Here is a 9,978-nt window from a genome sequence, read left to right as displayed (position 1 = left end):
TTAGAAAAGTCTCAGAAAGAAGTTTGTCCATTTATGAATTCATATCATTTTTTGTTTCCTGGTGTCTTTTCGATATCGTCAGTTGGACATTCATACTTGTTGTATTTAGTTTTTTGTATCTTGTTTATAAGAAATTTTTTCAAATAAATCAAAAACTGGTTAAAGTATTATCAGACTATGATAAAACGGATCCGGAACATTTAGATTTTACTGAAAAAATATTTTTTGTAACGCATAGAATAATTGAAGGAGAAAGAGTACCAACTCCTCATCCAACAAATAATGCAGATATGAGAAAATACGTTATAAAAAAAGTTAAACAAATTCGTCATTTACATATTCTTCTCGTTAAAATATCACAGGATTTAAATAGAATTTTTTCAACGAGAATCCTTACCATCGTTTCATTGAATGTTATACTTTTGTGTTTTAGTAGTTTTCTTCTTATTCTTATGCTTGTCTTAGGAAGAAGAGATAGCGTTTTGGGAACTGCTGTTATATGGGTTAGTGTAAGATTTTTTCCTACTTGTGTACTAATTGCGCCATTTTGTTTGGTTTCAAATGAGGTAAATTTTATAGTTATTGAATTTTTTGTCATCTTATGTGTAAAAATTATCATCTATGACTATAATAAATACAAAAAAAAACTTTAAATTTTAGGCTGACAGAACTTCAGCTCTTGTCCATTTATACATGAGTAAAGTTGAAGATGTTGATTTACTTGAACAGGTAATAAGAAATATTAAAAAATTTTTTAAACATGTTAAAATTTGACTTTACAGTATATAAAAAATTTACATTATTATTGTAGCTTAAAATTTTCTCCATGCAATTAAACAATCGTAAATTAACATTTACCACACATGGATTTTTTGATTTGGATGGCAAAACAATACTTTCGGTGAGTCAAAAAAAAATTTAAATTTTACCTAATTTCATTCTTATTTATTTATATTATTTTTTTTACAGGTAATAGGTGCCTCATTTGCTTATCTCGTTGTACTTCTTCAGTTTCATATGACGATGAATACTCTTAAACAGAGTAAAGATAATACTACTTCAAATTATAAAGATACAATGGCTTAATAGTATTTTTAATTTAAAACTTGTAATTCTATAATAATAAATACACTTAACAAGTTTATTTTTGAAATATGGCGACAAAAATAAAGCTATAATTTATTTTGAATATTTAAACCCAGTGATAATATTTTAATAAATGAAATAAGTATAAAGAGACAGTAAATTAAACGTTCTCTCTTTTTTTCTACCCATTTCCTTAAAATTTTATTATTTTGAAGTTGGCACTGCCGAGTGGTAAAAGGAAACAGAACGTAACGCGTCAAGAAGCTTTCGCCTTAAATTTGTGTGCCGGTTTTATTTTTTGTGATATTTATTGCTTTTTTCTTTTTAATTCTCATTGCTATTGTATTTTAAATTTATCTTATATTTAGTTTTAATATAAATATCATCTAAGACTTATTATTATTAGAAATTGCATCTTTCTAATAAATTCCTAATTAAGCATGGCGGTTCACACTCAAGGATCAAAAAACGAATTGGAAGATATGGAAAACGATGTTGATGGTGATGAACCAGTCGATGGAGATGCTGAAGTTGATAAATCCGGAAATTATGACGACACAGTGAGTAAAATTACGAGTGGATTTTCATTTTATAGTTTTTATTTTTTTTGTCCATTTTGCTTTAAGAACAAGTGAAGTTATATTTCCTTAGAAAAGAAAATAAATATAACACGCGCGTTTAAAAAATACCGATTTTACATCAGACTTTGAAGTTTTTTCCATATTACAATATGTGCTCAAGGAACTTGGACCATTGATAAAATGTTGATTGCGTGATTTTTATTTTAGGAGCTTGAGGCAATTAAAGCTAGAGTTAGAGAAATGGAAGAGGAGGCAGAAAAATTAAAACAATTACAAACAGAAGTGGAAAAACAACTGAATTTGGGAAGTCCCACAGGTTTAAGTATGTAGATTTATATAAATCAAATTAAAAACTCAATCAAAATGATATAGTTTAATTGATTTTAATTAAATTTTTATGTTATCAGCCAGTTCCTTAAATTTATCATTAGAAGAAAAGTTAGAGGTTGACAATAGATCAATATATGTGGGAAATGTGGATTATGGTGCTAATGCTGAAGAACTCGAACAGCATTTTCACGGCTGTGGTTCAATTAATAGAGTTACAATTTTGTGTAATAAGTATGATGGTCATCCAAAAGGTTTTGCTTACATTGAATTTGCCGACAAAGATTCTGTTCAAACTGCCATGGCAATGGATGAGTCATTATTTAGAGGAAGACAAATCAAGGTATTTTAGAGTTTTGAATAAGATTTTTACAACAGATAATTTACTTTAAAAAAAAGAAATTAATCATTATAATAAAATTGCTGACATAAATTATCTGTTGTATAATTTGTATATATATGCATTGTGCTTTTTTTTATTAAAAAATGTAATATGTACTTACATATATTATAACTTAAATAATTATTATTAGTTTAAATTATTATTGTCTGAATTGAATTATTATTGTAAATTATAATTCTTTTAATATTTTTTGGTATAAAGTGTTTATATTTATTGTTTTTACTTTTATTCTCAGGTCAATCCCAAGCGTACAAATAAGCCTGGAATGAGCACATCTAACAGAATCTCTCGTGCAGGAAGATATCGCGGGCGTGCTGGTAGAGGTTATCCTCTTTATGGGTATAGATTACCTAGAAGGCCTAGGTAAGTTTTTAAAATTGATTTTGTTTTTTCCCAATAACATTTTTTTTTTTGACAAACAATTTAAAATTTTTTTTTTTTTCGATGGATTTTTAATTTTACAGAAGTTATATTCGTCGAAGCGCTATATATTTGCCTTACTGATTTAACTTGTGTTATATTCCCTTCATATGAAAACATTGATGCCATTAAATTGAGTTAATTAAAAACCAGGTAAAGTTTTTAATTTTTCTCACTTTAGATTTTTTTTTTTATGGAATCATGTGAAATAGCCAATTGTATTCAATATTGGATGATTGATTTATTCCTGATAGTAAATTGAATTATTCGAGTTTGGGGTTAAATTGTTTTTTTTTTTTTTTTTTTTGTAAAGTCTAACAGAATCAAATCTTTCTTTCATTTATTTTTACTTTTTACTTTTTTTTTTGGAAAAAATTAAAATTAAAAAAAAAACATTTTAGGGCAATGATTTAGATAAATAGATGATTTTTTTTTTTACATTGCTTTTTGTTTTAAAAAATTTAGGAGTTTTAAAATTTGAACCCGTAAAAATTTTTATTAAAAATTTTTTGTTTAAACGCTTCTTTAAAAAAAAAAAAAAAAAATTAAAAACTGAATTTTCTTTTTTCTTTTCTTTTTTTTTTTTTTTTTTTTTTGAGAGTCATTAATAAACAAAATTTAATGTTAAAATATAAACTGTAATTAAAATTAAAATTACAAATTAAGGCAGAAAATTTAAGTAATTTTAAAAATGCCTCTTAAAGGTATCGAAACATTTGAGTTTTTATTTACACACACTTATATATAAATAATTATTTTGAAATTGTTTCATTGCCTCTCATTTATAATTTAAATAATTTCTCCATAATTTAAGATCTATATTTAGTAAAATTATAGAATCATTATTATCCTTTTTTTCTTATATGAAATTGTTTATATTGCTTTGCAATGTTGATGATCGGGTGCAAAAAAAAAATTTTTGTATTTTTACAGTCTTATAAATTAGCTACTATGATGTTACATTTTTTAAGTGAGGAATGTAAAAAGGAATTTTTTTTCTTTTTCTTTTTCTTTTTTTTTAAATTTGATTTTTCCCATTTTTTTCTACAGGAAATTAAAAATTCTTATAATATATGAAAAAAAAAAAAAGAAATTGAGTTTTATAATTTTTTTTTTTTTTTTTGAAATTCAGGCCGTTTGTTTTTATCTATTCTAATTATGTTATCTATGACAATTAGTTTTAAAGTGTAATAGTAAACAAATGATTATTAAAAAAAGGGGGGAAAAATATTTAAGTGTTTTTTTTTTAAACAAATACTTAATTGCTACTATGCCTCTATCAAAACATTGATGTTTGTTTTTTAATTTTTTTTTTACAAAAAGTCCTGGAGTTAGTTATCTCTCTTTTCCTTCCCTCCCCTTTGTTTTTGCTTTCATATTTTTTCAGGATGCTTTGGTCATCCGCATCTCCTCAAGAAGCGATTGGACAATGTCTTCTTCAGAGGTATCAAAGAACATTTTTTTTTTTTTTTTTTTCATAACTTTTTTAGTTGTAATCATTTTAATCATTTTTTTTTAAAAAAAAAAAAAAAAAAAAGAAAATAATAATAATAATAACAATTAAAAAAAGAAAAGAAAAGAAAAGAAAAAAAGAAAAACAATAAAAATATATATATATATATATTTTATAAAAAATGTAAGAAAAAAGGGAGAGAGAAAAAAAAATAGAGGGCAAAAATTAAAATTAATTATTTAAGAAGTTAAAATAAAAATAGTAATGTATTTAAAATTTAGTTTTTTTATTTTTTTTTTTTAAAATTTTTCCTTTATATTATTATTAAAAGGTTTATTTCAGGCACAATTCCTATTAGGCAAATTATTTTCTTAATGTCTACAAAGTTAATAAGTATTATATGATAATTGAGTGTTACACTTTTATTTACACTCACACACGTGTACGCGCACAATTTAATATCTATAAGCCATTTTTTGTCTTTTTATCTTTAATAGCTATGACGTATCGTTGAGCTACCGTCAAAGGTGGTGAATACCCATCAGCATAAGATGGATCTTCGAATAAAACTTCATATTCTTCTGTACTTGTAGTTGGAAGCTGATTCACGACTGCTTTATAAAAGCAAGTAGTTTGAGGATATAATGCCATTACTGAAAAAATAACATATATATATATATATACATATACATATAGTAAAGCTCAATTGTTTTAATAATAATAATAATAATTGAAATATTTGCTTTGAAAGTAGTCCTATGTATTTTAATGATTTTTTTATATTTGAATAAATAATGATTAAACCTTGAATTATTATAATTTTTACTAAATCTATTTTATTTTTCAGTTATTAATTACATAAGAATAAGATTTAATATGAAATTCTGATAAAATGATGATTATATTATTAACTTAATTAAAAATATGTACGAGTAATTCAAAGCAAAAGAAAAAATTAAAGTGTTTATGAAAGAATTAACAAGGACATTAACATTGAGTTTTAGTATATTAAAATTTATTTTTATATTACCGATTGATCCCTTAGGAAAAAGAGCATGAGGATCTGTTTCTGGATTTGCACGCATCAAAGGTAATGGAACCACTCTTCTTTTGCTTAATATGTGTCTATCTTTTTGTTCTTCATCTATGTCATCAACTTCATATTTGTTTGAAGAAGTATTAAACTGTACTACTTCTGCTAATATCCAATTTTCTTCTTCATCAGCACCTTTAACTAATGCTGCTACCATATCACCAGGCTGTAAATCACCATATAAATTTTTAAGCTTTACTTTAATTTTCATAACATTTTTTTCTTAATGTCGCTTTTACCTTAGCAATGTAAAATGCATCAGCCGGAACTGCTCCACAGAGAGCAGGTGCTTTTTCATCTGGTTTACCTACCCACAAAGGTAGGGTTTGAGCAGAACCTTGTAACATTTTCATAAGTGTACCTCTTCTAATTGTTTCTTTATTTCCAGCATTTCTGGCTTGAATTCTCCTTTCGTTTCTTATCGATCTAATTTCATTCACTTTGGCCAAAGCTTTTCTTAATAATTCCTCTTCACGTTCTGCATCTGACACTGCAGTATATAAACTTTTGAGTTTTTGCTGTAATGGTATTAATTTGTCATCTGAATTGTACTTATCATGAATTTTTGTTATGCTACTAAGATTTTTTTCATTTTTTTGTCGTTCAAGTTCTATTTCATGAACTAAATGATATAAAGCTTTGAGTCTTTCTTGAACTTGAAAGGCCGCAGCTTCTGCAGAAAAAGCCATTTTTTTTTTTGTCTATTTGTCACAATAATTTTTAAGAGTTAAATATCTTCCGGCTGCTATGACATATCCCCATGACAGGATAACAATAATTGTAAACGTCTGAAATATAGAAAAACAAGGTAACTGGATTTTTTATAAGTAATTTAAGTATTTCCTCAAAAAAAAAGTTCGAACTGGCTTACAAAAACATAAAAGTTAAAATGAAGTCTGTATTTACTACTATACATTAAAGTGATGTGTTATTTTGTGATGTTTTTATTTATATAAGTGCTAATTTAATATCAGACAATGTCAAAATTTAAATTTTGTATTCAAATAGTATGTATACAAAGTATTACAAGAGCGAGTGTAAACATTTCAAATGCCACGACGAAATTCATAGAATATCAAAATTTCATAAAAATTTTAATTATTATATATATTTAAAATTTACAAATTAATTATTACATTAATTTATGAGTATAAATTTTCGTAAATTTTCAACTAAATTAATTTTAAAAATATTCACGTTTAATTTGTTTTCTGTGTGTATTTGAAACAAAATTAAAAAATATTTAGAATTCAATTTAAGAATTGTATTCGTTGCATTTAGCATTTATTTATTATATTTTATATATAATAAATTTAAATTTAATAAATAATTAATTAGTTTTATCTAAATTATGATTAATATGTATAGGTATCAGAATATTTCACTTAATTAAAGAGACGGTTTGGCAACGTTCATTTGTTGAGACCAGTTTTATGGTTTTCAAAATGGCTTTGAATTGTGAAGAATCATCTCGATGATACAGTTTGTGACATTTACTTAATTATTTGAGTTATTAATCGTTTTAATATAATTTTTTTACGAAATTAATTTAAGATCGTAGTCACGAAATGGCGGAAAATAGAGATGAAATACTTGCTAATTTTCAGGTAAATAAATATAAAATTGTGTAACAATAAAATTTTTTTCTTAGCTTAAATCAACCGCAAAACCTTTATAAACATAATGATTTGTTGACAAATTAAAAAATTTGTCATATTTTAGGCTTGCACGGGTATTGATGATGTTGGAGAATCAATTATGCACTTAGAAGAAACAAACTGGGATTTATTAGTAAGTGTAAACGTGTTTAAAATATTTTCATTTTATTCTTAATCAAACATGCATTTTTTTTGTTTAAATTCAAACTTTGATTTTTTACTTTTTAATAAATCGGTTGTCACTTATTATTAAATAGTTATTTATTATTTTAAATTTTAAAATTTCAAGTTTATTTATTTATTTATTGTTAACTTTGCGTAATATTACAATTTAATAATTTAAAATTATTTTCACTTTCATTATCAAATAAAACAGAGTGTAATTTTTTATTTACATTTGCATTTATTTTAAAAAATATTCGAATTCAGTTTAAGTTTACGTATAAAAAAAAAAAATGCATGTTTATAATTATTCTAAAATTATTTTGTTTGTTAGAAAGCAATTAATCAAGTGATACCTCAAGATACCAATACTACAGATGCAGAATCTTCAATGGATATAGAACTGATTAAGGAAATTAAGGGAAACGAACAGACATACAATGATACATTTAATAAAAAATCACAAGATGATGAAGTAATTGTTTGTAGTGATTCTAAAATAAATTTTCAAGTAAGTTAATTTTTAATATTTTTTTTTCATAATGTACTTTTATTCAGAAACTATACATACATTATTTTAAATTTAAAAAATTTTGTACAGTCGTTTTTTTATATATGGATACTTACACAATTTAAATAATTTTTTTTTTTTTGTAACTTTTTAGGTGATTATATACAAATTTAAAATTTCTAAATAACACAGCATTTAAATTTAATATTATTTATTTATTAAAATATATATTTATTTTATTTTCTCAGTATGTCGGCGTAAATACTTCAGTTACTGGTCCGTCTACGTCTAATTCAAAAGACAGGACAAAGACTCTTAAATTTATAATTAATTTTAAAGGCCGTTCATTTGTAGTAAGTTTGCTAGAGAATCAAACTGTAGCTGATTTAAAAAAACAGATAAACAAAGCAACCAATGTACCTTTGTGTAGACAGTACTTAATCGGATGGAGAGAATTTCCCAAATCGGATTCATGCAGTTTATCATCGTTAAATTTATCCTCTGAAACAAAATTAACATTAAATACCGTTGAAACAGATCATGATGGTCAAATGGAAACGGACAAGTAAATAAATGGTTTTACTTTTCTAATTTATTATGCATGCTTTATTCTTATTTATTATTTATTGTTTCAGTGACATTGTCGAAGGACTAAATTTAACTTATACATTACATATAAAAGATGAAACGCACAATAAGGTTCTTAGTTTAAAATTTGGCGGAACAAAATCTATATTAGATATTAAATCTGCCGTTTATTGCATTACAAATATACCGGTCCGGTATCAAGAATGGTCTGGTTGGCCGGAAAGTATAAAAGAAGACACAACATTATTAGGTTATTCAGGAGTTGATCATCCCGTTCATTTTTTGTTTTTAAAGTCTTCTGAAATCGATGAGAAAAAGAAGCACAAAAGAGTAATTAAGAACCTTTTTTTTTTTTTTTGTAAACCTGTACCTTTTATTTTTTATCCCCTTAATATGTGTTTCCAGATAGATTAATTAAAATTGTACCCGTTGTTAAGTCGATTTAAGGTTTTTAAAAAATTTAATCAAGTTAATTTTAACTTATTTCTAGAATTTAAACATAGATGATTCCGAAGATAGTTCCGTAGAAGAATTTGAAGATGCCACAGAGTCTTTTACTGCTGATGATGATTTTATATCTGATACGAGATCAAGGAGATTACAGCCTCTTAGTAAGTTATTTGAAATTCACTCCCTGAACAATTTATAAAAGGTTAATGTGTTATCACTACAACACATTATAGATTAAATTAGAGGATTATAATTTATTTATTATGTGAAATATTATTAAAAATGTTTTCAAAACGTTTAAATTATAGTTCCTGATATGGTCGAAGATGAAACAGCTGGTTGCCTTCACTTTGCTGATGAATTTACTAGTCGGTACGGTGCATTACATCCCGAATTTTTTCCCGGTACTTTAGAAGATGCTATTAAAGAGGCTTGTATGAAACCAGCCAGGGAGGTTCGTAATGAATGGGTTTTAAAGAATTTTCAGTTTTAATAATGTTAGCGTTAATGATGAATAAGAAAAATTGTTTATTTATTTAGAGGCGATTGCTAGCTCTTTACCTTCATCATGACGGAAGTGTTCTTTCCAACGTCTTTTGTACTCAAATTTTATGCTCTGAATCCGTTATTCAGTGTCTAACTGCAAACTTCGTCGTTTGGGGCTGGGATCTTACGTTTGAATGGAATAATTTAAAGTAAATAATATGAAACTAAATTATAAATTAATTTTACACCCTTACAACAGTCAATTATTATTTTTTACAGATTTTTAGCTTCTTTAACAAAATGTTTGGGTGGTGTGGCGACGTTTCAAATCAAAAACATACCACAAGAAAGGTTACCCGCAATTGTTATTATTAGTAGAACTAGATCAGTAACCGAAATCACTGCCGTTATTCAAGGTAATGGTGGTCTTTCCCCCCATTTTTTTTTTTTTTTTTTTTTTTTTTTGAGTTTAACGTTTTTTCACTCTTTAAATTTTTTTTTTTTTTTTTTAGGTAACGTTGAAGTAAATGAATTAATGGCTAATTTGACTGAAGCCGTGGATGTTTTTACAATGCAACAAAAAATTGAAATAAAAGAAGAGGATGAAAGAACTGCGAGAGAAATGATAAAGTTCGAACAAGATGCTGCTTACAGAGAGTCATTAGAAAGAGACAGAGCTAAAGAAGAAGCAAGGAAGCAGCAGGAAATGATAGAAAATCGGGAAAAGGAAAAAGCAGAAATGCAAAAAAAATTAGAAGAA

The 9,978-nt window shown here is 25.5% G+C and overlaps 4 protein-coding genes across 4 annotated transcripts in view; 3 read left to right on the top strand and 1 right to left on the bottom strand.

Annotated features, from left to right (window-relative positions):
* The window catches only part of Phum_PHUM037560 (Gustatory receptor PhGr2), a gene marked incomplete at both ends in the record, with an annotated part of 1,482 nt that extends 396 nt beyond the window's left edge, over window positions 1-1,086 (top strand). Inside the window, 4 exons of the mRNA XM_002423065.1 lie at window positions 5-566; window positions 661-729; window positions 812-901; window positions 970-1,086. Coding sequence (XP_002423110.1) covers window positions 5-566; window positions 661-729; window positions 812-901; window positions 970-1,086 — 838 coding nt within the window. The remainder of the gene's footprint in view (window positions 1-4; window positions 567-660; window positions 730-811; window positions 902-969) is intronic.
* A 440-nt stretch (window positions 1,087-1,526) lies between these two features.
* Window positions 1,527-2,901, top strand: Phum_PHUM037550 (Polyadenylate-binding protein, putative; the record flags this gene model as incomplete). The annotated part of the gene is made up of 5 exons (XM_002423064.1): window positions 1,527-1,646; window positions 1,875-1,989; window positions 2,075-2,337; window positions 2,633-2,760; window positions 2,862-2,901. 5 exons carry the CDS (start codon window positions 1,527-1,529, stop codon window positions 2,899-2,901), a joined length of 666 nt encoding a protein of 221 aa, XP_002423109.1.
* A 1,831-nt stretch (window positions 2,902-4,732) lies between these two features.
* On the bottom strand, window positions 4,733-6,052 carry Phum_PHUM037540 (uncharacterized protein; the record flags this gene model as incomplete). The annotated part of the gene is made up of 3 exons (XM_002423063.1): window positions 4,733-4,923; window positions 5,301-5,529; window positions 5,603-6,052. 3 exons carry the CDS (start codon window positions 6,050-6,052, stop codon window positions 4,733-4,735), a joined length of 870 nt encoding a protein of 289 aa, XP_002423108.1.
* Window positions 6,053-6,931: 879 nt separating this feature from the next.
* The window catches only part of Phum_PHUM037430 (FAS-associated factor, putative), a gene marked incomplete at both ends in the record, with an annotated part of 3,269 nt that continues 222 nt past the window's right edge, over window positions 6,932-9,978 (top strand). Inside the window, 11 exons of the mRNA XM_002423062.1 lie at window positions 6,932-6,970; window positions 7,086-7,154; window positions 7,518-7,694; window positions 7,742-7,786; window positions 7,943-8,259; window positions 8,330-8,612; window positions 8,773-8,893; window positions 9,041-9,186; window positions 9,273-9,427; window positions 9,498-9,634; window positions 9,731-9,978. Coding sequence (XP_002423107.1) covers window positions 6,932-6,970; window positions 7,086-7,154; window positions 7,518-7,694; window positions 7,742-7,786; window positions 7,943-8,259; window positions 8,330-8,612; window positions 8,773-8,893; window positions 9,041-9,186; window positions 9,273-9,427; window positions 9,498-9,634; window positions 9,731-9,978 — 1,737 coding nt within the window. The remainder of the gene's footprint in view (window positions 6,971-7,085; window positions 7,155-7,517; window positions 7,695-7,741; window positions 7,787-7,942; window positions 8,260-8,329; window positions 8,613-8,772; window positions 8,894-9,040; window positions 9,187-9,272; window positions 9,428-9,497; window positions 9,635-9,730) is intronic.

The sequence above is a fragment of the Pediculus humanus genome, genomic scaffold (assembly GCF_000006295.1).
Source record: "Pediculus humanus corporis 1103172107384 genomic scaffold, whole genome shotgun sequence".
NCBI lineage: Eukaryota > Metazoa > Arthropoda > Insecta > Psocodea > Pediculidae > Pediculus > Pediculus humanus.
The sequence above is the reverse complement of the archived record's forward strand: the minus strand, read 5'-3'. Positions and strand labels throughout refer to the sequence as shown.